At 42.5% G+C, this 27077-nt stretch overlaps 1 protein-coding gene across 3 annotated transcripts; it reads right to left on the bottom strand.

The window, feature by feature from the left end:
• Positions 1 to 1930: 1930 nt before the first annotated feature.
• On the bottom strand, positions 1931 to 24899 carry LOC138193684 (B-cadherin-like). Of its 3 annotated transcripts, XM_069141862.1 has the most exons (19): positions 24728 to 24899; positions 23501 to 23615; positions 17327 to 17415; positions 15456 to 15668; positions 14329 to 14469; positions 13764 to 13919; positions 12625 to 12769; positions 11371 to 11543; positions 11021 to 11149; positions 9778 to 9963; positions 9350 to 9594; positions 8857 to 8999; positions 8307 to 8398; positions 8063 to 8195; positions 7624 to 7842; positions 6558 to 6688; positions 6286 to 6429; positions 5200 to 5444; positions 1931 to 2126 (listed from the first exon to the last, which is right to left on the bottom strand). In XM_069141862.1, the coding sequence occupies exons 1-18, from the start codon at positions 24776 to 24778 to the stop codon at positions 5232 to 5234; spliced, it is 2718 nt and encodes a 905-aa protein (XP_068997963.1). In that variant the 5' UTR covers positions 24779 to 24899; the 3' UTR covers positions 1931 to 2126; positions 5200 to 5231. The 3 variants fall into 3 exon arrangements, with proteins under 3 accessions (XP_068997963.1, XP_068997962.1, XP_068997964.1); XM_069141861.1 differs by lacking the exon at positions 1931 to 2126 and having other exon boundaries at positions 4657 to 5444; XM_069141863.1 differs by lacking the exons at positions 1931 to 2126; positions 23501 to 23615; positions 24728 to 24899 and adding an exon at positions 18243 to 18262 and having other exon boundaries at positions 4657 to 5444.
• Positions 24900 to 27077: the final 2178 nt, after the last annotated feature.

Below are 27077 nucleotides of genomic sequence, written 5' to 3'. Positions count from 1 at the left end.
GGGTGAGACGGTCCTCTGTGGGGTAAGACGATCTACTGTGGGGTGAGACAGTCCTCTGTGGAGTGAAATGGTCTGCTATGGAGTGAGACAGTCTACTGTGGGGTGAGACAGTCCTCTGTGGAGTGAAATGGTCTGCTATGGAGTGAGATGGTCTACTGTGGGTTGAGACAGCCCTCTGTGGAGTGAAATGGTCTGCTATGGAGTGAGACGGTCCTCTGTGGGGTGAGACGGTCTTCTGTGGGGTGAGACGGTCCTCTGTGGAGTGAAATGGTCTGCTATGGAGTGAGACGGTCCTCTGTTGGGTGAGACGGTCTTCTGTGTGATGAGAAGGTCTTCTGTGGGGTGAGACGGTCCTCTGTGGGGTGAGACGGTCCTTTGGGGTGAGACGGTCCTCTGTGGAGTGAAATGGTCTACTATGGAGTGAGACGGTGCTCTGTGGGGTGAGACGGTCTTCTGCGGGGTGAGACGGTCCTCTGGGGTGAGACGGTCCTCTGTGGAGTGAAATGGTCTGCTATGGAGTGAGACGGTCTACTGTTGGGTGAGACAGTCCTCTGTGGCGTGAAATGGTCTGCTATGGAGTGAGACGGTCTTCTGTGGGGCGAGACGGTCCACTGAGGGGTGAGACGGTTTACTGTGGGGTGAGACGGTCCTCTGGGGTGAGACGGTCCTCTATGGAGTGAAATGGTCTGCTTTGGAGTGAGACTGTCCTCTGTGGGGTGAGACAGTCCTCTGTGGAGTGAAATGGTCTGCTATGGAGTGAGACAGTCTACTGTGGGGTGAGACTGTCCTCTGTGTGGTGAGACGGTTTACTGTGGGGTGAGACGGTCCTCTGTGGGGTGAGACGGTTTACTGTGTGGTGAGACGGTCTACTGTGGGGTGAGACGGTCCTCTGTGGAGTGAGACTGTCCTCTGTGGGGTGAGACAGTCCTCTGTGGAGTGAAATGGTCTGCTATGGAGTGAGACAGTCTACTGTGGGGTGAGACTGTCCTCTGTGTGGTGAGACGGTTTACTGTGGGGTGAGACGGTCCTCTGTGGGGTGAGACGGTTTACTGTGTGGTGAGACGGTCTACTGCGGGGTGAGACGGTCCTCTGTGGGATGAGACGGTCTACTGTGGGGTGAGACGGTCCTCTGTGTGGTGAGACGGTCTACTGTGGGGTGAGACGGTCCTCTGTGTGGTGAGACGGTCTACTGCGGGTTGAGACGGTCCTCTTTGAAGGTCTTTCTTGTTTCCAAAAAGTTGATTCCAGTAACAGGTTTTTTTTTAGACGTGTTGGTTCTATCAAATTCAACGTTCTGTCCTCAGGACTGGGGAACCGGCGTCCCCTCTTGGGCCCTTTAGGTTGTGTTGTTAATTTGCCTTTATTTTGACATGCACTTTGACCTGGAACAGGAAGTTCACTGCTGCCCTCCTTCATCTGTTTACGTCTTCGATAGCATAGTCTAAGCATTTGTTTAGCACAGACCACAGAATAGTATTTGAGTAATATTTTCTTCTTAACTATATTTTGTAAAGTCTAATTTTGTATCCGTAACTAGTAGTTGTTACACTATACGTTTGACTGCTACAGAAGCGTAGGAGCTACATCAAGTTAAATTCATAGTGTGTAATAAATATGCATTCTTGCTCATTGTGTTTTTCTGTTTGTTTTAGTTTTACTCCTATTTGATTGGTGGACGTTGGTGCTGCACATTAAAGCATCTGGAGCTTGGATGCTACCTCCTGACTCCCGTATTCATTTGAATGGAGTTTGGCTTACTGCTGAATTGTGTACCAAGTTACACACACAAGGAGAGCAGTACAGTAAAAATGAGCATAATTTTTAGTAAAACAATGTTTTTCAGTTTCAGCATTTTATATGTTGTGTTTGTTCTATTTTTTTTTTTAATTATTATTAAATATGAGTTTACATGATTTGGAAAATCATTGCAATATGTTTTTATTTACATTTTACACGGCATCCCAACTCTTTTAGAAACGGGGTTGTACCTCTCAGGCAGTACAAGCTGAAAGAGTGAGCTGCGTTCATGTACCGCTAACGGTCTGCAGTCAGGTGAAAGGGACATGAAGAGACAGCCGGCAGCAGACGGTCCGACACAGAGGTGACAGCAGGTGGGACATCTCAGCCTAAACAAAGACATACAGGAGGATGTGTTCGAGCTGTCAGTCAAACATCTCGGAGGATCAGAGCTTTCAGCGGGCAGGAAGAGACATCTGACAGTCTGCACTGTTCATGACATGAACGCATAAATCATTTAGCTGGGCAGGATAGTGAAGAAATCTCATCCAGCTGATGTGCTTATAGGGCTGCATTGATGCGTTTTTTTTTTCCAAACTGAAGTAACTATGGAGACCAATTCAAAACGAGCACCAACTAACAGCAGGACAGGAACATGTCAATTCTACCAAACTGCAGAAACTCTGAGAGCTGGTGTTACACTGAAATCTGTCCCCTCATTCTTCTCCTCACTCTTCACCAACAGTCAGTCACAGAATCTGAAGGGGGACAGATGTCAGTGTAACACCAAGGCCAGGCTGACTCACTACTGCCCCCTAATGTACACAGAAACGGGATTTAATTCTTATACTGTATATGACCTTTTCTTATGCTTTTATGTTGTATTGTTATAATATCAGATGCTCATATTAAACAGGGAAACATTTTCAGATGAGGTTATCACATGTCAAAGTTACTCCTTAGAGGTACGGAGCTCAGGCCTCAGCACATTACAGATTTATTTATGTCATCTGTTGCAGGTGCAGCACGCCGTCCACCACCACCTTCACGACCTACACACCTGCAGACTGATGGTGCAAGATGATCGCACTCCGTCGTTTGCTGACAGCAGAATAACATTTTACTAAATATGTTTCCCACGTTAACCAGGACATACGTAGAAGAGAAATGTTTGCAGGCCTACATCTTATGATTAAAAGACTAAATCCACCATCAGTCACACAAAACGCAGGTAATGAACGTCCTGCTCGGCTGACCAGTAGAGGGCACCGTGTCGCTCCTGTGGGCGGGTCACTGGAAATTCATCCAATTTCTGATTGGAGATATTACGGAGCCCGTCAAGAGAAAAACATTTGAATTGTGCACACGAAATACTAAATCCAGGCCACAAAATAGCATTTTGTTTCCACATTTTAGTTAATCCGTTCATGTGTTTTCATGAATTCGTTCCCACGTTTTACTTAAACTCCTTCGCTTGAGGCAGGAACTCCGTCCCCATCTAGAGGGAGCAATCCACCGGTTTCCGGCAGAGAACCATGGCCTCAGATTTGGAGGTGCTGACTTTCATCCCCACCAGTTCACACTCGGCTGCAAAATGCCCCAGTGCATGCTGGGAGTCCGAAGAGGCCAACAGGACCACATCATCTGCAAACAGCAGAGATGCGATCCGGAGACCCCCAAACCCAACGTGCTCCTCCCCAGCTGCTCCTAGATATCCTGTCCATGAAGGTCACAAACAGGATCGGTGACAAAGGACAGCCCTGGCGGAGGCCACGCCCACCAGAGGCCACGCCCACCAGAAATGTGTCTGACTTATTCAGAGAATATGAAAACAACTCCTACTGCGGTTGTACAGAGACCGGATGGCCCGTTGCAACGGGTCCGGCACCCCGAACTCCCGCAGCACCCCCCACAAAACCCTCGGTGGACCCGGTCAAATGCCTTCTCCAAGTCCACAAAGCACATGTAGACTGGATGGTTAAACTCCCAGGACCCTCCAGTAGTCCTGCGAGGGTAAAGATCTGGTCCACTGTTCCACGACCGGGACGGAATCTGCACTGATCCTCTTCAATCTAAGGTTCCACAATCGGTCGGAGTCATTTCCAGCAGCCTGATATAAGCTTTCCCCGGGAGGCTGAGTAGTGCGATACCCCGACAGTTGGAGCAACTCTCCGGTCCCCTTTTTTGAACATAGGAACCCCCCCTCGGTCTGCCAGTCCAATGGTACTGATCCCGACCTGCATGCTGCATTGAAGAGGCGTATCAGCCAAGACAGACCAGCAATGTCCAGGGCCTTCAGCATCTCAGGACAATACATCAACAAGGATTAACAATAATCCTTTGCATCATTTGCATTACAACGTGCTCTATATTTAGTAGTTAGTATTTTGTGCACAAGATCAAATTTTTTTCTCTCTATGTCCATTCCCGGCCTCCGTAAGATATTAATGTATGATTATAAATTCAGCCAATCAGTCTCCTATCCGATCTGAAAAGGACCGGTACTTTATCTCCCACTAAAGTCCTGGACAGCCTCAGTTCTTGGGGTCCTGGACACAAGATGTCGGAGACTCCGCCCCATGGGCACATGACTGCATCATCATCTCTGCTGTCAATCTGCTGTTCCTCTAAATTCAGATCAGGTGATCGTCGTGTTCATGAAACCAGGAAAATAATTTTTTTTGTTGGTTTCATGAATAAAAAAATTGAAAATAGCTTCTGCAGCTAAAACACATCAGAGCAAGTCCTTCATTAAAAGGTGATGCAATGAACTTCATCGGAGACATCAGCCTCCCCGGAGGTTATCAGCTGCAGTCATTTGGACTGAAGCAGCGCTGCTTACTGAAGATCTACTTTTATGACTGCTGAACCTCGAGTACAAAACTAATCTCATTAATGAAAATAAAACATTCACATGTCCAACTTTGTATTAAGATAACTTTATAAAAAAAATCAATTTAACAAAGCATTGGTAATAAAGTACATTTGAAAGTAACTTGCATGAAGATTTGTCACCAGTGTAATCAAGTTATCAACTTATCCAACATTTTTAAAAAGCATTTATTAATGACTCAGCACAGCGTCAGAGGGGGCGTGGCTTTGGCTGCCTACCTGGATTCACCTCGATCATTTCATTTCAACTCCTTAAACAAATACAAAACAGCAGAACAAAGTCCAGAAAACAGAACACAGTACCGTGCCGACAAGTTTACACAAACGTTAGTAGTGCAGCGGCGAGCCTCCGTGTGTCCGGTGAGATCCGATGACCCGCCGGCTTCACGAACCGGAGAACAAAAAACACTTCTATTTTTCAGCATACAAGTGGAACAGGCGGTAAAAGAGGCACAGAACTGAACCCATCAAATGTTTTAAAAGACAAACTCATCCTGTGGTTGCTGATGGACCGCTGAACACCAACATCCAGCTGATGTCGGTTTCATTCAGATCTAACAAAGCAATCACCTGTCCGTCATCGCGTCGGTTCTCCACTACGTTTACAGCATGTCATCCTCTCCGCCTCCGTACATGTCGGCCAGTTTCTTGAAGCGGGGACCCCACTCGCCCAGGCAGTCGTAGTCCTGATCGCCGCTGCTCGACGAGTTCAGAGAGGAGAGGCTTCCTGCGTCGGAGCCGCCGCCCTCGTAGTCGAACACCAGCAGGGAGTCGTAGGGCGGCGCGGTCGGGTCGTTGTCAGCCGCCTTCAGGTTCTGAGAAGAAGCAGAGGAAACATGTTCTTAATGTTTTTATAGGTCAGGAAATACAGATCATCCAACCATCAGTGACGTCATCAACCATCAGTGAGGTCATCGTTGGTTTGTGAACGTTATGAATCCTCCAGTTCAGATTCTGTCCGTCACCATCTTTGCTGGTTCGGAGCGGTTTGGAGCAGGAAGTGACCATATTTGGACGAGCTGGGGGAGGAGCCAGCGGTGGATCTGACCGATCTGATCGGAAACCTGACGATACTACGTCCCGCCCACCGATAGCTGTAACCTGACTGCACCGCAGGCCTGTCAATCAAACAGACACGCCCCCAAAAACAGGTCTTCTTGAATCTTCTTTTCTAATGAATGAGGGATTATTTTCAGATGGACCTCCAGAAAACTAATAAGAAGGAGTGACTTTAGCTAACAACACCGAGATAACTGATGGACACATTTTATTCACTTTGGATTTGATGAGAGAAGTTGAATGGGAGTCTATGGAGCCGGAGGCTTTTTGGAGCCGACCTCTAGTGGCACTCGCTGGTATTGCAGCTGAAGACACTTCTGGATCAGAACCATTTTACAGACCTGAAGCTACGAACACTTTTATATCCAGTCTGTAGTTTATATCCAGTCTGTGGTTTTATATCCAGTCTGTGGTTTTATATCCAGTCTGTGGTTTTATGTCCAGTCTGTGGGATCAACTGATATCTAACTCATATCGTGACAAACGTGACATCAACAGCTGGGACTCCACTCGTGTTAATCACATTCTGTCAGAGAAGCTGTGAAGAATAATAAAATATCAGGTATGTTTGGATTAGCTCCCGAGTCTGTCACTCACATCAACGATGAAGTTTCCGATCTCCTCCGGGTTAGCGGGGCGCGGTCGGTACTGAGGGGCTGGCATGAAGTTTGGTACCACGTCGTTCCTGAAGACCTCAGGCCGGTTGTCTAGACCACGATGGAGGACGCCCAGGTCATAGTCCTGATGGAGAGACAACACGCAGAGCTACGTCTTAAACATTGAAGGTTTGAATAGAAGCAGCAGAACACATCATCACTGCATCTCTTCATGAACATTGAAAATCAGAGTGAGCGTCTGTCGGACTTCACCTGGTCGTCCTCTCCTCCTCCCTCCTCGTCGTAGTAGTAGATGTTGTCTCTGATGTCGTCGTCCTGCAGTAGAGGCTCCTTCTTCTCTCCTCTGCGTCGTCGTGCGAACAGCAGCAGCAGCAGAACCAGCACTGAACACAGAAAAAACAGCCGTCACACACCGACATCATCAAGTCGCCACAAACAGACATGTCACAAAGAGGAGAAAGTTCTGGTGCTAATGATCCGTTCAGAATGCGTGAGAGGAACTTCCCCCCAGAACTAAACCGGTTCTGAGAACTTTTTCTCTTTGTATTCTCACCACCAACAGGAACTGTGGAACGACGCTCCGCCACTTATCTGTCTAATGGAGGAAATACAGTTTTCAGTTTACTTGATCTGGTTGAAAGTCATGAACATATTTGATCTGTTTGAAGATCCAAAGTGTTTCATTCAATAAAAACAAATGGAGCAGTTTAAATTTCTCATAATTACATTTAAGATGTATGAACTGATTCACCTGAAGCCTCGTTATGATCCGCTATCATTTGTGTTGTCAGTTACTGCATTACGGGTCAATAGAAACGCAACACTTCCTGTATCTTTCAAATTAAAAGCCCTACAGCCTTTTAGAAGAAAGAATCCCCTCATAAAATGGCTTTTATTGTGAAACATTTCCAGGAAGGTGTTGCGCCTGAAGTCGGTGGATCAAACTTTAGATGAAACCTCCAGAAGAACCTGCGGCGCTTCAAACAGCATCACAGCGCTGCAGCAGCTCGTCAGCGGAGACACTTCTGATATTTCTCTTGTTGAATCCAAGTCACGCTGGATTTCCTTCCTGGACTTTGTTGTCGCTCCATTTCTCAGTATTGTTTCCTCCAGTTGGAACTTTCTTCTGCTCTTTTAAAAGGCTTCATCGGTAGCTGTAGTTTACTGTCAGCTTCCTGTGTTTTAAACCCAGCGGTTGTCTGTGCTGCTGTGCGTCACCACAGTTCCCATGGTAACGGGGAGAGTACCCAGTTCCAAACTGGCGATGAACTGACATTAATAATCTCCACAGACTAAACAATAATGAGTTGAGACTCACTGAGCAGCAGCAGGATGCCTCCCAGTATTCCCAGGATGGCGGGCAGGTTGTCGGATCCGGCGATGCGCTCGTCACAGTACGAGATCTCCCCGGTGCAGTCGCACACTTTGGCCTTCACGGTGCAGGCCTGCTCCAGGCCCTGGTTGTCGGCGACCTTCAGGATCACCTTGTATTCTCCACGGGCCAGCTCTGTGACCAAGTTCAGGATGATGCCCGTTTCTGCAGCGGAGACAACAGGAGGACACTTTAGGACCTCTGCAGTGTTTGAGTTTATACAGGAACGTATTCAGACGGATAATCTGTGGAGAGTTTCAGCACCAAAATATTTAAAAATCATTTCACTGTCCGTCTTCATCGAACTCCATATTATGGGTTTGTCTGTGCAGACGCTAGATATTAGTCTCTCCTGCTCCTGTCTCGGTGTTCATCGTGTACATACTGGTGTCGTTCATCCTGGCGGTCCAGTTGGTCCTGGACATATCATCTAAAGAGACGCTGTACGGAGCGGTGAAGCCCGGTCCGTCAATGTCCGTCACCGACAGCAGGCGAGGACCCGACTCCTTGTTACACACCTGAAGAGACAGGAGGTCACCGTCATGTTACTAATTTAATATTAATCCGTTTCAGAAACACCTTCCTGTCAGGAGCTCAACACCAGACCAGCGACTGGAAACAGGACGCACCTCGATGGAGCGCTCATTGATGGTGGGGGCGTTGTCGTTGACGTCTTCCAGCAGAATGATCAGAGTACCCGTTCCTGTAGCCGGGACTTCATCTGGACACACAACAGACACATTACAATCAATTCTGGAGACGTTTTCGTCCTCACATGAGGATAAAGTCGATATTCAGGCTTCTTTATTTATTTTAGTTTTACTGTATTAATCCCCGAGGGGAAATTTTTTCGCTACAGCAGCATCTCGGGGGGGAGCTGCTGCAACAGGCTGCCACTAGCGTGGCGCCATCTAACCTGAGGTGCATGTTTTTTGGGTGTTGGGAGGAAGCCGGAGAACCCGGAGAGAACCCACGCAAGCACAGGGAGAACATGCAAACTCCGCACAGAAATGCCCAGGACCGGATTTGAACCCGGAACCTTTTTTGCTGTGAGGCGACAATGCTAACCACTGTGTTCTTAACTTCATATTTTGATGTGACGTGGAACTAACACCATTTGAAGCTTCATTTCAGGTTTCCTCTCCCATGAAGAAGCAGCTGTACGAGTGTCCCGCCTACCGTTGTCATACCCTCCAATGAGAGCGGTGTATTTGTTGTCCTTGACGAAGTGGGACTCTCTGTCCATGAGGCTTTTCACCGTAATCAGGCCCGTTTCCTTGGCAATGTTCAGCCAGCCTGCAGGGTCGCTGATGATTTTATACCTGGACAATGACAAGACGGATGTAAATGCTTCATCATGGGGCACAATGTGTTAGAACACAGTACATATATTCTTCTTAATAAATGGTGACATATTTAGGATGCTGGCAGCTGTTGTTGACACCAATTTCAGAATTTAATCGTGATTGTCGTTTGCAGGAGAACTTTCTACTTGATGAATATCCTGCAGTGGAAACCTGAAAGCTGCTTGAGACAAACTGCAGAGCTGAATGCGTTCCAACTGCCCTGATCTTTCATCACATTTTAAAATGTTAAGTCTTCAAGTGCTGACATTGAATTAAAAGATCAGGTTGCCTTTTGGATTTTAGAGAGAGTATGTTTGTCATCTTACATGACTTTCTGTTTGCGTGCGGTGTCCGGGTCGGAGGCGGTGTACTGCACCACATCCGTGTCCACTTCCAGGTCCTCCCGTTTGGACACGATCTTCTCCATGGGATCGAAGACGGGAGGTTCGTTGACATCCTGCACGGTCACCACCACCGTGGCGGTTGCCGTGAGCAGATCAGTGGAAAAAGGAACCTCGTTCTCCACTGTGACCAGCAGAGTGTGTTTGCTGGTCTTCTCAAAGTCCAGACCCTGATCGGAAGAACAGAACCAGAGAACAAAGCATCAGACACATCTGACCGGTCGGCCTGCTGCATAACTCAAACAACATTCTTTCACAAAAATTTATGAACTGCCGTACGACACAGAAACATCATCCATTAAATAAAACAAGTATTAATTTAAAGTTTTTTTTATTTAATTTTGACTTCCTACCTTGGCAGTAGAGATGATTCCCTCCTGTTTGTTACTTCCTGTTTTCACAGAGAAAAGTCCTCCAGGGTCTCCGTCAACAATCATGAACTTTGCGTTCCAGGCCGGTGAATGAGGTTCATCGCTGTCGCTGACCGACATCATGACGACCAGAGCGTCCGCTTTATTCTCTGCTATTGTGCTTTCATACTGGGAAAGAAATAAAGGATGTGGTAAACACTGCGGAAAGTAGTAAAGAGTGTAATACTGTGATCATACAACAAGTTCCATCTCAATAAAACATGCAATCTACACGTGTTCATATTGTGGAGCAATTCACTCTTAAAATATTAAACTTTTTGTTAGTGTGATCTCCGTTTCCATGGCAACACAGGTATGACTACCAACTGGGAAAGATATGATGAACAAAGATATCTGATGAACAAAGATATCTGATATACAAAGATATCTGATGAACAAAGATATCTGATATACAAAGATATCTGATGAACAAAGATATCTGATAAACAAAGATATCTGATAAACAAAGATATTACTGCTATTTTATTGCTTTTCTATTGTTCTATTATTATCTTATTGCTTCTGTATGCTGCTGTAGCGAAAACATTTCCCCTCGGGGATTAATAAAGTAAATACCTAACCTATCTGATAAACATCTGATGAACAAAGATATCTGATGAACAAAGATATCTGATAAACTAATATCTGATGAACAAAGATATCTGATGAACTAAGATATCTGATGAACATGGTTGAAATGCACTTATTGTAAGTCGCTTTGGATAAAAGCGTCAGCTAAATGAAATGTAACAAAGATATCTGATGAACAAAGATATCCATGGACTCATGTGTTTTTAACATTTTAGCTCCGTGTCATGTGTTCAAACCAAACCAGTCCAGCTAGCTGCTGCTAGGATTGTAAGTGCGTGACTATCCGTGGTGTTACTCGGAGCGACCAAAAAGGACCAAAAGAGACCCGACTTCACCAAATGGGTCATTTAATAGAATTATAACAAGTAGAAACTCCATTATATTACATGGAATTCTACTCTAATTCTATTTTCCCATTGAGGAGGTGGAGTGATATTTCTAGTGATGAGCAGGGTGTGATGTCATCATGATTTGACCAATCAGATCTCGGTCAGAACTACTTGTATAAATTTTGTACGTGAGGGTAAGATTGGAAAGTCCATGGGCTCCATTAATGAGAAGATAGATTTATATTAGATATATATGCTGTACTCACAGAGGGCTGAGTGAAGCCTGGAGCGTTGTCATTGCTGTCCGTCACCTTGAGGATGACCTTGGCTTCTCCAGACAGACCTTCTCCCATCCTGTCTGCTGCTTCGACCACCAGAGTGTATTGTGGGTATTTCTGTTGAAGAGACACGTGATGAATCTGTTAGTTTACAGACTCAGCTGAAGGTGGATCCATTAAAACATTTCTCAATTTAAAGATCTTAACATTTGAGCTCATGTGTTCTGCTCAGAGGACACGGGTATATTTTTAGAAACAGAACTGAACACATCAAAACAGAAAACTGATTACTTCAGCAGCTTCGTGTCAAAGCAGCATGAATATGTTTAGAGCCTCACCTCTCTGTCCAGCCCATCATCATTGACCCTGATACCTCCGTTGATGGGGTTGATGGCAAACAGGCCATCACTGGGCAGCTGTGGGTCCTGGCTCTTGATACGGTAGCGGATATCAGAGTTGTCGTTATTCGCCTCATCGATATCTGTGGCCTCAACCCGAATCACCTCAAAACCTGCAGGATTCAGAGGTGGACGTTAGAAACTTCTCAGAGTTTAAGACACTTCATTACAAAGGTGATTAACTAAATAAAGCTGGGAGCCAGTTGGGAGCCGGTCAGTTCTGCTGGGACCTTCTGAGGAGTCAGGGTGAAAACATTCACTGTGGACCACCTGAACTATGTCGCCATGGCAACAGACTTCTCCACCATGACAACACCGTGCTCACGGCGCGTTAAAAACACACAAGTTTCTCACCACCAACAACACAATCGTAGCTCCCCCCCTACTTGTTGGATTCGTGTCCCTGCTGCTTCTTACTGTTTCCCAACAATTTGTCACAAACTTTGACGTTTCTCTGCTCAACTTTCAGGTGTGTAAGAAAGTCTCAGACCCACCTGGACCACTCATAACCCGCTGTATCTATTTAGGAAGGTTCTCCGATCACGGCACGGCGCTGTGTTCACACGTAACACCAGCAGACTCTGAACTTTCTGATCCTCCATATAAGCAAAGTGACAGTCGGAGCTGCTGTGGATGTTCCAGCACATTCCCAACATCCTGCTTATCTTTCCTCTGATAAGTAGCGCACACAGCAGGCCTCGCTCTGACCTTAGTCCTTGTTATTGCTCACACAACCTCCCCCTCAGGCAGCACAGTGAAGCTCCACAGACTTCCCTGGTTAGTTAATCAAGAAAGATTTCTACGTTATTAAAAAGGTGAAGAGCAGCACACTTCGATCTTCTGTCAATTCATCTTCCCAAATCTTCTGAAAATACAACAGCACATGGATCTAAAGGCAATGTTTCACAATGGAAATGCACTTATTGTAAATCGCTTTGGATAAAAGCGTCAGCTAAATGGAATTTAATGTTTCAAAAGGGACGTTTGTCTCATGTGATGTACTTATTCTTTAGCCTGGTGACTGTATCTACATCAGATTATGAGGATACAGGTTGTGTTAGAAAAAGTCCCAATAAAGGTGGCACTGTGTTGGATCCAAGAGCTCTGTCCTTTTCATTCTGTTGTAAAAGTAAAACAGACCAACAGACCCATTTTTCAGGTTAAAATTAAAATAGGTGTTAAATCCACTGATACCTATTCGTGAGGACTCAGCAACTTCTCCCACAAAGGTGTCTTTTGCAAAAATAGGATTGTTGTCATTCTGGTCGGTCACTTTGACGACGATCTCCATCGGCTCCTCAGCTTTTGATGAACCTTCTGCCACAGCATGCGCTTGAAACTGCAGACAGACACAGTTTTATTACACAAAACGTGCAAGGACAAATCCATATAGAAGCTGTCATCATTAAAAATATATATACTTCAAAACATACTGGCTTAATAAATGTTTTTTAGAGAGAGAAACAAAGTCAACATGTTAGTTAGACATCAAAAAACCTCCACATTGCACCTTTGATGATTTCCAATGATTTCTGTCTGCATGTCATGTTAACATACAGACTGTCATTCTTATTCCTCAGGAAGAAAAACAGGCCTTTAAAATACACGGATGAATTTGTTGGTAACACTCCGGAAAAAAAAAGAAAGAAGAAACTCAGTTTTCTCTGAAATAATTTTAAATTGACAAAAGTAATTGGTCTCCATCATTTATTCACCATCTAATAGAAATCAGACTTTACGTTTGACTTTTTCTTCAACAGAATATTTTAAATAATTAAATTGTTGGTACCCTTAACTTATCATTTGGTTGGACAACCAGACACTAAAAAGTCTTCCAGAACAAACTGCTCCATGTGTCTCAGGCTGGAAGACGTCCTCCTCCAGACCGCGTGTTTCATCTCTGGAGATGTTTGATAGATTCAGATCAGGACTCATAGAAGGACCCTTCAGAACAGTCCAGTGTTTGGTTCTGATCCGTTGTGGCTGCTTTCAGCTGTGTTTTGGCTCCTGGTCCTGTTGGAGGACCTGAGACGGAGCTCTATAACTGCGGGCAGTATGTTGCGCTGCAGAGTTCCTGGAGAGTCTTCAGCTTTCATGGAGCTGAACAGATTCAAGGCTCCAGAAACAGAACCCAACCTCCTCCAAGTTTACAGCAGGCATGAAGTTCTGCTCTTATATTATATTTATATCAATTCTTTCTTTTAGGGGTACCAACATATCCATCAAAGCCATTCGAGAAGAAACACTAATCGATCTCTTTTTGCACCTTCTGTTCGGACTGAAGGCTGCAGGGACACAATTATTTTTTAATTTCATCACTTTTGGATGCTCACCGTGTACTTTGCCTGCTTCTCTCTGTCCAGAGGTTGAGTGATATAGAGAATACCGGAGTCTCGGGCCATCGTGAACAGACCGACCGGAGGCAGATCAGCTCCTGGACCAGTGATGCTGTAGTAGATCTTCATCGATTTATCTTCATTGGAGCGGATCTGGAACAAAACACAGGGGACCGAGTTAAACCACTCAACACACACACACACACACACACACACACACACACTCTATATATATATACACACACACCACTGTAAAGAGGAAATGTACAGGTTTCTTGTGATCCTTGGATAACAGTCATTTCATCATACTGGACATTTTAGCAGAGTAATTAAACTGCTATCATAAGAAATTAATCCTGTAATTTACTTTTTATCTCAAGTTTTCAGGTTAGGAGACAAACAAGAAAACTGAAGGTTATTTTAACAGCGTAAATAGATTAAAAAGAATTCAAACCAGAATATAAATATTAAACTAGAGAAAGCTGCAGTAGAACCCAACATGGAGATGACGTTTGTAGAAACAAACATTTAAAAAGCAGTTGAGTGACAGTTGTCCTGTTACCTGAGAAACCTTCAGAGGATACGGCCCTCTGCTGTTCTCCGACACGGAGAGCTCAGGAATCACCCAGTCCCTCTTCCTCCGCCTCAGCCCGTCACCAGATTTGGGGAAATACACAACCGGCACCTGTGGCTCAGTTGCACTCTGGGAACACATGCAAACATTTTTGTCAGTGACAGCTTGACCAGTCTAACACTCCTGGAAATCGGAAACAACTACGATGAAATGCACGAATCTTAAATACTACTGTGGTGAAACCGCCGTCCTCTTTAACAATGTGAGCGGGGATAAGCTCCTCCCACGTAACCCTGAACTACAAACAGATGATGGGTGTCATCTAATCAAATGCAGATCCACCCGTGTTACCAAACAGAACTGCAGGCAGAAAAAAAATGCATATCTTAATAAAGGCAATTTTCTGCCCTGGTGATGTAATGACATCACACCGTTACCCAGCAGAACTGTGTCATACGTTTGCAGGTTATTGAGCAACACGCGTGACTGAGCTGCTGTATTCTTCAGGTTTTCAGCTGAGTGTGGGTTTAACTGACGGTCGCACTATTTCTCCTCCGTTCCTGCTCTGTCCTCTCTGTTTCACACCGGGAAGCTCCGCCCCCTTCACACAGAGCGCAGCAGACGCTCAGGTGAATGACTCGACTCCAACAATGTTATTAATGGGTCGACGTCGCCCTAAACTAAAGAAAATCCGTCCCAAAGGTCGCTGAATCTGCCGACGTTGGTGAGGAAGTAGTTGGAAGCAGCTCTCAGCACTGCACTACCCCACAGCTGTTTACAGGATCTGAATCTCACTTTGAGATACTGTTCCCAAACTAAAGAACCCAGAGGTAATTTTTGTTTAGTTTTCAATGAATATTTGAAGACATAATATTACGTTTATGCTGACATAAATCTATAATACATATTTTGTTTAAATTGTATGTAAATATTATATATATAATATCATTATTGCAAAAATACCCAGATATATCTGGATAAATTCTTCAATTAAATTGAAGCCAGGTGTTGCAGGTTCATGTGCAGCCACCGGGTGGCAGTGTCTGCCACAGAACAACAGGTTGTTTCACTGCACACACAGTGAGTTTAAGTCTGCTTCATGTCTGTACACCCACCGTTGTGTTATTGTGTTGATGCGCCCCCGGGTGATGCTCAACATTTTGGTGGTGGTTCTCGTGGTGGTTCTCGTGGTGGTGCCCGTGGTGGTGCCCGTGGTGGTGCCCGTGGCGCAACACCTTGACAGGAACTGTGATTCTGCGGCCCCGTGAGTCCCAGGACTGGACGAGGAAGTCCCGATGTCCCTCGTGAAGGACGACCTGTCTCTTCACCTGGAGAGGAAACAACGTCAGCATGATGAGAGCTCACTGCATGAAGTGTGAAGGGAGCAATCGGTGAGCAACGTTATTCACAGCTACTGTTGTCAACAGGTGGGTTCAGGTCAGTATGTGAGGAATGAAAATGTACTCAGCAGAGCAGCTAGGTCTGAGAGTCCAGGTTTTGTTAATGCACATTTAAATGTTTACTATATTATATTTCAATCTGACTGGTTTTCCCAATTAGTTACTTGCGTACCGTGCTGTGAACAGATTGGGTCCAGTGTACATTCAGGACATGGTCCAACCCTACATCCCAGCCCCTCCCTCCACTCTGCTTCTACCAATCAGCTTGTTGCTCCTCACTGAGTTAAACACTCTATAAAATCACGACTGTTTGCTGTCCTGGCTCCTAAATGGTAGAATGAGCTCCCCACCGACATAAGAACAGCAGAAACTCTGAACATCTTCCACCACAAACTAAAAACACACCTCTTCAGACTTTACCTTGAACAGTAGAACTTTAGTATCTTAAAATAGAACTTACTGACTTACTTGTACCCTCATGGTTGAAATGAACTTATTGTAAGTCGCTTTGGATAAAAAAGAGTCAGATAAATGTAATGTAGTGTAATGTAATGTAGTGTAATTAACTACCAGACTACAACGTGCAAACGTTACATCCTTCAATGGATGATACAAAATTCCTTACACTTCTATTATCTTGTTATTACCCTGAACTCCTGAGACTTTCAACCCATATGGGTGTAAATGAAGGATGTGTGAGTGTTTTGAAGAGAATTAAACAGTCTTTCCAGGAAATCAAAATCTTGCGATCGCAAAAATTTAAACTAGTTCAAGTAATTTTTTAAAATTCATGCCATTTTTCTGCAAAAAAACGTTGTCATCAGAATCTGTGCTGAAAGTATTAACGTCATAAAGTAAATATTTTCAAACAAAACTCTTAATTACCAACAATATCTCCTCATTTCCAACCAGAAAGTCTCTGCTGCTGTTTTCATCATCAAATAAAGCTCTGTTCACAGGAGAAACAGGAAGTGACGGGGTTTGTGGGAAATGTGTTCTTCACATTAAAATGATGATTAAATGTTTGTGATCAAAGGAAGTGATTCCATATTACTGGATGTTAAATGAGTTTTCTCCACACGTCCAGTTGTCAGAGACGTCTCTTTGTTTGTTTCATCCAGCAGGTCTATGTGTTGAATGAACATGAATTAAACAGCATCTAAAGCTCTTATTTTGACAGCTGATGTAGTCCTTGTTTCTATATTCCAGTCACAGACGGTCTGTTCTGGAAACATACGCAGCTTTTAGGACCTTTTAGGAGCTTTTTTTTCTCCACGGTTCCCAAGATGACAACAAAAATATTTCTGTGGTATTGCATCATGATTATTATCAAAGGAAGTGATTACATATGTATTCCTTCATCAGCTAGTGCTTCAAATAAATCACATTTTTCTTTTTTTACTTTTTCTCATTTCTGCAATTTTAAACAAAATAACTCACTTAAAACTCTGCAAATTACATCAGAATTTTTGAGAAAATCTAATGCAAAAATCAAACATTTTTCATCTCAACAATCACAAAAAAACTCCTGGAGGGACTGGTTAGAAATTCTATTTGAACAGTTAATGATGTTGGGTGTTACTTACAGTTAATACTCCGTCAGGCTGTACCATGAAGCGGCTGTCGTCGCTGCTGAACAGAAATGTGGTGCGGTCGGTGCAGTCGGTGAAACCCACTGAGAACCGACAGAAGGAAGTTCTCCATTAATACTGTGGTCCATACAGAGAAACAACTGAACAGCTTCAATACATACACATTAAAAACATAACATGGCATTACTACAGATAGTGAGTGTGCGTCATTCTCACACACTTTACAAAGAAAGAAAAAGAAAAGTACACAGTTCCAGGATGCAACATTTTAACACTTAGAGCACACGATGTGCCGAGAAGACGGTTCACTGGATGAACTGCAGGACACACACCTGCTCTGGGGGGACGTGTGTGTGTGTGTGTGTGTGTGTGTGTGTGTGTGTGTGTGTGTGTGTGTGTGTGTGTGTGTGTGTGTGTGTGTGTGTCAGTGATCGCTCCAAAACAAAAGGATGTCATGTCTTCATAAGTTATATAAAATATAGTTGGAACGCTACTTCGTCACTTCTTGAATCAACTCGCCATTTTTTCTGAGATGCTTGTTCAAACCAACCGTCAGTGATGTCATCATCCATCAGTGATGTCATCATTTTTCCACCAACTGAAGCTTCAGTTTAGATTTTACTGACAGCAGTGAGTGTGCAGCAGTCAGTCACTATAAAGTCGACTGTTTACTCTAAAAACAGACGCTTCAGACCCTTTCGCCATTAAAGTCTTTTGTATTTTCAGCCCCTCTAGGAAATATTTCGATCTCTATAATTACCGCAAATTTAAGCAAACTTCGCAATTTTTGTGGGAACTTGCAATTTTTTTGAATTCCTAATATTGTTTAGCAAAAAACGTCGTCATCAGAATCTGTGCTGAAAATATTAACGTCATAAAGTAAATCTTTTCAAACAAAACTCTTAATTACCAACAATAACTCCTCATTTCCAACCAGAAAGTCTCTGCTGCGGTTTTCATCAAATAAAACTCTCTTCACTGTAGAAACAGGAACAAGAGGAGAAACAGGAAGTGACGGGGTTTGTGTGGAAATGTGTTCTTCACATTAAAATGATGATTAAATGTTTGTGATCAGAGGAAGTGATTCCATATTACTGGATGTTAAATGAGTTTTCTCCACACGTCCAGTTGTCAGAGACGTCTCTTTGTTTGTTTCATCCAGCAGGTCTATGTGTTGAATGAACATGAATTAAACAGCATCTAAAGCTCTTATTTTGACAGCTGATGTAGTCCTTGTTTCTATATTCCAGTCACAGACGGTCTGTTCTGGAAACATACGCAGCTTTTAGGACCTTTTAGGACCTTTTAGCAGCTTTTAGCAGCTTTTAGCCCCCTAATGAGCTTTCTGAGTTAACTAGAATTATTTCTTCATCTGGATCCTCTAGCTGTCTGTTAGATCTCATCCCAACTAAACTTTTTAAGGAAGTCTTCACTTTAATTAATACTTCCATATTAGATCAGATCAACCTATCTATTGTAACCGGCTATGTACCGAAGACTTTTAAAGTGGCTGTAATTAAACCTTTACTTAAAAAGCCAACTCTTGATCAGCTGTTTTAGGAAACTACAGACCAATTTACAACCTGATGTTTATTTCTAAAATCCTTGAAAAAGTTGTTTGTGATCATTTACAAAGGAATGATCTGTTTGAAGATTTTCAGGCTTTAGAGTTCATCATAGCACAGAAACAGCTCTGGTGAAAGTTACTAACGACCTTTTATTAGCCTCAGATAATGGACTAGTCTCTGTACTTGTTCTTCTGGACCTCAGTGCTGCTTTTGATACGATTGATCATACAATCTTATTACAGAGATTAGAAGACGTTACGAGGATTAAAGGAACTGCATTAGACTGGTTCAAATCCTACTTATCAGATAGATTCCAGTTTGTCCATGTCAACAATGAGTCTTCCAGACAAACAAGAGTTAGTTATGGAGTTCCACAAGGCTCAGTGTTAGGCCCAATACTTTTTACTTTGTACATGCTTCCATTAGGAGATGTCATCAGGAAGCACTGCATCAACTTCTATTGTTATGCAGATGACACTCAGCTATATCTTTCTATAAAACCAGATGAAACTAATCAGTTAGTAAAACTTGAAGCCTGTCTAAAAGACATAAAGGCCTGGATGACCAAAAACTTCCTGCTTCTAAATTCAGACAAAACAGAAGTTCTTGTACTTGGTCCTAAACACCTCAGAAACTCTTTCTGTAATCACTTAGTTACTCTAGATGATGTTGTCTTGGCCTCCAGCAAAACTGTGAGGAACCTTGGAGTCATCTTTGATGAGGATTTGTCCTTTAGACACCACATAAGGCAAATCTCCAGAACTGCCTTCTTTCATCTACATAATATTAATAAAATTAGGAAATCCTTCCTCAGCGTGACACAGAAAAACTCATTCATGCGTTTGTTACTTCTAGACTAGATTATTGTAATTCCTTGTTGTTAGGATGTCCAAATTACTCGTTAAAAACCTGCAGCTGATCCAAAATGCTGCAGCAAGAGTACTGACGGGATTTAGCAAGAGAGATCATATTTCTCCAGTTTTATCTTCTCTTCACTGACTTCCTGTGAAATCAAGAATAGAATTTAAAATTCTCTTGATGACTTACAAAGCTCTACATGACCAGGCTCCATCATATCTTAGAGATCTTATAGAACCATATAATCCTAGCAGAGCACTTCTCTCTCAGTACGCTGGTGTACTTGTGGTTCCTAGAGTTTCCAGAAGTAGAATGGGAGGCGGAGCTTCAGTTTTCAGGCTCCTCCCCTGTGGAACCAGCTCCCAGTTTGTGTTGGAGGGGCAGAAACCCTCTCTGGCTTTAAGATTAGACTCAAAACGTTCCTTTTTGATAAAGCCTATAGTTAGGGCAGGTAGACCTGAACCAACCCTTAGTTATGCTGTTATAGGCCGAGGCTGCTGGAGGACCTCGTTACATGCTGATCTTCTTTTCTTTCCTCCTACTCTTTAACTGACTCATACCTCACCATCTTTTTCTCTCCCATAGTTTCTTCTTATTATCTGTTGTCTCCATTCAGTTCCTTCGCTCGTGTAGTTTCTGTTCTTTCTTTTCCAGATGTCCCGTCATGGAGCTGCATGTCTCTGCTCTGTGATTGTCGTCTCCACCAACAGTTCTTCTCTTCTATCTCTATGCTGTCCTTTTCTCTCTCTGCTCTCCTCTCACCCTAACCGGTCGAGGCAGATGCTCCGCCCACCTCTGAGTTTGGTTCTGTTAACAGAAGCTCCGCCCACCTCTGATCCTGGTTCTGTTAACAGATGCTCTGCCCACCCCTGATACTGGTTCTGTTAACAGAAGCTCCGCCCACCTCTGATCATGGTTCTGTTGGAGGTTTCTTCCTGTTAAAGGGAGTTTTTCTTCCCTCTGTTGGAGGTTTTTCTCCCTTAAAGAGGAGTTTTTTTTTCCCCTCCTAGCTTATGTGGGAATTGTTGAATTGTTGGTTTCTCTATAATGTTGTAAAGTCTTGCTGTAAGGACTTTAATGTGTTCGGTACCATGAAATAACCTGTGTTGTGATTTGGTGCTACATAAATAAAGTTGAATTGAATTGAATTAATGGTTCTCTAAGTTCAATAAATATATAAATAAACATTAGAAGTAAAATATTTCTGTGATGTGCAGCATAATTATTATCACAGGAAGTGATTACAGATTTATTACTTCATCAGGTAGTGATAAAAAAAAACAAAAAAAACAAAAAAAACATTTTTGATCACAACAATCAGAAAAAAACTCCTCAAAATCCTTGAGGGACTGAATTTCAAACCCAAATCAAAGACATTACCAACTCGGACTCATTTTCCAATCACCATCCAGGACTTAACTGCATCACCACTGGTGAAAAGAACGGTGTATAAAACCTACTTTTCAATTTATTACTACCATTATGATGGAGTTCACATGATCGATATTCCAGCTGCAGTAAACGGCTCCACTGCAGGATAAGATAGTAACTAAGGAGTATACCAGCCCAACCTCCCATCCATTACATACAGACTGAAGGTTTAAAAATCTGAGGGCAATTATAAACTTAAAGTTCAGTTATAAGACTTAGTGTAATAATCAATAAAGACATGCTAGGACCAGATGGACTGACTGTGTTTCTGGTAAACGAAGATGAACCACTTCCTTATGCACTTATCAAGATTACACAACCACTAATCTACAAGTCAAAGCACTCTGGCATCCTGCTGCTTCACCCTCTGATGCATTTCTTTACTTGTACATCATGAACACTCACAGGATCAGCAGCTCATTATGAGGATTATGGGAGGAGCCTCAGGTCTGTGGTCATCACTGACTAGGTGTCCAGGTCACACCACAAAAAACTATCAACTGTCTGAGGAGAGTTCATCTCAATGAAGTACTGTGGGAACGTTTTTACAAGTACATGACAGCAGCAATTCAGCATCAGCCCGAGAGAGAGAGAGAGAGAGAGAGAGAGAGAGAGAGAGAGAGAGAGAGAGAGAGAGAGAGAGAGAGAGAGAGAGTGTGTGTGTGTGTGTGTGTGTGTGTGTGTGTCAGTGATCGCTCCAAAACAAAAGGATGTCATGTCTTCATAAGTTATATAAAACATAGTTGGAACGCTACTTCATCACTTCTTGAATCAACTCGCCATTTTTTCTGAAATGCTTGTTCAAACCAACCATCAGTGATGTCATCATCCATCAGTGATGTCATCAACCATCAGTGATGTCATTGTTGGTTTGTGAACGTTATGAATCCTCCAGTTCAGATTCTGTCCGTCACCATCTTGCTAGTTTGGAGCGGTTTGGAGCAGGAAGTGACCATATTTGGACGAGCTGGGGGAGGAGCCAGCGGTGGATCTGACCAATCTGATCGGAAACCTGACGATACTACGTCCCGCCCACCGATAGCTGTAACCTGACTGCACCGCAGGCCTGTCAATCAAACAGACACGCCCCCAAAAACAGGTCTTCTTGAATCTTCTTTTCTAATGAATGAGGGATTATTTTCAGATGGACCTCCAGAAAACTAATAAGAAGGAGTGACTTTAGCTAACAACACCGAGATAACTGATGGACACATTTTATTCACTTTGGATTTGATGAGAGAAGTTGAATGGGAGTCTATGGAGCCGGAGGCTTTTTGGAGCCGACCTCTAGTGGCACTCGCTGGTATTGCAGCTGAAGACACTTCGGGATCAGAACCATTTTACAGACCTGAAGCTACGAACACTTTTATAAACAGTCTGTAGTTTTTAAGTGATCTCGTTTTCATGGCTGTCATTTGTTAAAGAGAAAAAAAGTCCTGCAACTTCACCGCACCGTTACAACAAACACATCTAACAGGAACACACAAGAAAACACATTATTTGAACCAGTGTCCCTTAAAGAAACATCCTAAACTTAAGTTAGTTCATCGTTGACAAAGTCTTTATATTTAAATCAGTTAAGGCTGTTGATAATACAACAGTGTGCTGATGCAACTTAATTCAGGAAACAAAGAGCTGATGATGAGCTGGAAGAATGAATGACAGCTAATGTACTGTGATGTGAACTTGGTTGTTCAGTCCATCTCTTTTTATCACACAGAACATTTTCAGACTACAGGACAGAACCACATTAAAGTGGGTAGTTAGCTGGGAGACAACTGTGTTAAACTAACATGAACTGACAAAGATGCAAAACTGCAGCTACATTCAAAAACTACAAAAGTTACAATCCAGTGAAAATGAAACTCCTTCCAGCAAATCAACACAAAAATAAAAAAGCGAGTGCTGCTTTTCTGTGAGCATGTGACAGCATTGAGAGGAAATCCTGCTGAACAGGCTCGGCCACGTTGTTCTGGCTTGCAGGTAAGAAGCATTACAGGAGGTGCAGAGTGAGTGCAAGCTGAAACCTGCGCTTGTTTGGGCTTCATGTGGGAACAATGTGATCAGATAATCTGCAGAAGGCCGTCTGACGAGGACTTCACAAACTAACAAGCTTCATTCCTGCTTGTAACTTTGGTCGATTCCTTTAATTCTTGCTGTAAAGCACTTTGTGCTGCAATTCTTGTATGAAAAGTGCTATACAAATAAAGTTTATTATTATTATTATTATTATCTCTTCGAACTGAAAATCTTTCACGTCTAATTTGACTTTTACTAATTGATAAAGAATAAACAGCACAGCAACTCTCACCTCGGCCCAGTCGGGTTCCCTGCTTCAGGTGCTTCCGGCTCACTTTGAAAATCAACATATTTGAGTCAAATCCAGGAACACATGTTGGCGTCTCGGTGGTTCCCTCAGCTGAGGCCTAGCAGTGACAAACAGAGCACTTTAAATTACACCCACAATCATAAATCAATAACCAACTCACAGAAAATTCATCAAAACCTGTTTTGATAATTTAATTATTTTTTTTTAAAAGGTCAAACTTTCTCCGTTTCCAGCTTTGCTAATAGGATGATTTCATGTTTTCCTTCGTCATATAGTCGTAAAATAAATATCTTTGGGTTTTGGACTGTTGGTCAGACATTCGGGTTCAACACTCCCAGCAGGCAAGTTTATTATTTTCTCAAATTTTGCATATAAAAGAATATCCCATTAATCAACACAATAATTATCAAATTTAGTGGATAATGAAAACAATCTGTTATCATGTCATCAGTAAGCTGAAAAAAACCTTTTTCATTCTGGTTTTGTTGATGTTTCCAGTTTGTTTCCCTGTTTTTAACATCAATTCTTAATTTGATCAAAAGAACCTAAAAAATGAGAGATAAAAGTTTACCTTTTAAATGTATAAAATAAAAGGGAAAAAATATGTACTTGATTTTTACATTTTAAAATCTAAAAGACTTTTTTTCCCCTAAAGTAACAATAAATAGATTATCAACATTGTTGTGTGTCCATCAATCAATCACGCTGAGATTTGAGTCGAACTCAATAAGATTAGTGTTAAAAGTGTTTGTAAGCGATCAAACACGACGAGTTGGACTTTAATCTGCAGACCGCGTCATCAGGAACAGGGCGAGGCCGCGAGGTGGAGGAACACTCGGGGACAAATGAAAAAAGGCGATTGAATGCGACCGTTTGTGCTCCGAGTTTAACACATTCATTCAGACATTACGTGAAATAAAGCAGTTGTAGTTTCAGATATTGTCCAACTTGTGAGGTGTGAAGCTGTTGCGAACCTCCGGCAGCAGCAAGTGTCTCATCATGGAGGTGATTCATTAAACCAGAGAACACCGACACGACGCTAAACATCCGCAGAAAACAACAGAGGCTTTTACAAAATGACTAAACGTTGTTAAATCTGATGTAAAGAAGTAAATTAACAACATTAACGGTCAGATCTTGAAGTTGTACACCGGAGAAATGGGTGGAGACCGCCAGTAGTCAACTTTTACCGACAGGAGGAAGTCTCACCTGAAGAACGACGATTAAAACGCTCAACACCGCGAACCGAGCGGTCCCCATCGGTGAGCAGATCCCTCTCAGCTGTGCTGAAGAACACAGCGCGGGAAAACCAACAAAAAGACCAGAAGTGTGGATATATTCCTCCGAGAAGCGTCCGCGCGGCGTTTCTCTGTCTCGCGCCCTCGCGGTAGTTTCAGTAACTGAGCGCGTTCAGCCGGGCGAGTTGCTGCAGGTACTCTCAGCGCGTGACGTCAGCTCACAGGTGCGCGTTGTTCCGGGTTCCTTATATGGTCATACAGGCTTGGACACACCTGACGAGACAGATACCTGAGGTTTCTATTACTCTCTGTCGACGGAGCGCGAGCACATCTGGGCTGACAGTGACGTTATTAATCAGAGATGAGCTGTGTGTGAGTTTAGGAGCACTTTCTGTGTCATTTCCACACACATACACACACATACACACACACATACACACACATACACATACACACACACATACACACACATACACACACACATACACACACATACACATACACACACACATACACACACATACACACACACATACACACACATACACACACACATACACACACATACACACACATACACACACACATACACACACATACACACACACATACACACACATACACACACACACACACACACATACACACACATACACACACACATACACACACATACACACACACATACACACACATACACACACACACACACACACATACACACACATACACACACACATACACACACATACACACACACATACACACACATACACACACATACACACACACATACACACACACATACACACACATACACACACACACACACACACACACACACTACCACTTATGATCGATTAAACATTGATTTATATTTATATATTATATTTTTACCATGTGGTAGAACACCAGACACACAAGTAAATAAAATGGATCAAATCAAACAAAATTAAATGAATAAACATGTTTTTTTTAATTATATAAAGTTGTCCATTGTCATTTACATATCACATAAACCAACTTTATAGACACAGATTTCATAACATTTATTCTGGCTGTAGATAAAGCAGGACATTTTTATTTTTTTTACAACATTTTGAAGTATTAATAGTAATTTGCTGTAGTTTAATTTTGGTTGAAACACCATTGAAGTACTGTTGATCTTTACTTATGATTTCAATATTGTTTCAATATCTATATATAATATATAATCAATGTTAACGGAATAACAATGATTTAACACAGTTTGGATGAAACCAACAGCTCTGATTTTTCATGCAACTAAATGAGAAAATAATGTAAATGTGAAGACAGAACAGATTTCAGACACAAATAAACACTCGGATGAAAGCAGAGTTGCGTTAATAGATTTCAGTCTTCTGATTCCTTTTTCTCTCCAAACACACGGATCCATTTCAGTTTGCAGAACTCAACTCATTTCTAGCAGGCTGCAGTCTTCTACTCCATTTCTTTGTGTGCACATTACTGCGGTGATAAACATCAATATTTAATCCCTGAGAAAAGAGCACTTCCTCCATCCGTCCGCGCTCTTCATCTCCTGACTGAGTGGACGTCAGCCGACTGGAGGAGCCGTGGGTCAAAGGTCAGCACTGCAACTGACCGTCAGCCATGATGTCATTTACTATTTGTTAACTCATAACAAGGAACTGAAAGGTTTTTGTGTGCATGAGTTAACCACCGGGAGGCGGCTAACACAACACACCTACAAAGAGATTACAATAAAATACATTACATTAGATTACATTACAGGTTAGATTACATTACATTACATTAGATTACATTAGATTACATTACATTACATTAGATTACATTACATTACATTACATTACAGGTTAGATTACATTACATTACATTACAGGTTAGATTACATTACATTATAATAAATTACATTATATTATAATAAATTACATTGCATTATATTACATTACATTACAGGTTAGATTACATTACATTACAGGTTAAATTACATTACTTTACATTACATTACATTACATTACAGGTTAGATTTAGGTTATAGGTTACATTTCCTTCTTTTTATGAATCAGTCAGTGTATCTACAAAATGTGCAAACATTCACAAATATTTCTTACCAGAGGGTGAGCAGTTATAACAAATTAAACACGAATAAAAAAGGATTTTAAAAATAAAGAAGAGATGCCTTCCTGATGTGTCCCAACTTAAATGTGATCTGTGTTGAGATTTCTGTGGCTTTGTTTATTATTTTCAATACTTATTTGTCTTCATACATATAATGGACTGTTGGTTCACCGGTCTCAGTTGTATGTGAGCAGCATGCC

This window comes from Embiotoca jacksoni, unplaced genomic scaffold (assembly GCF_022577435.1).
Source record: "Embiotoca jacksoni isolate LCO1_2020_lvr unplaced genomic scaffold, fEmbJac1.0.p SCAF_92, whole genome shotgun sequence".
Classification (NCBI taxonomy): domain Eukaryota; kingdom Metazoa; phylum Chordata; class Actinopteri; family Embiotocidae; genus Embiotoca; species Embiotoca jacksoni.
The sequence above is the reverse complement of the archived record's forward strand: the minus strand, read 5'-3'. Positions and strand labels throughout refer to the sequence as shown.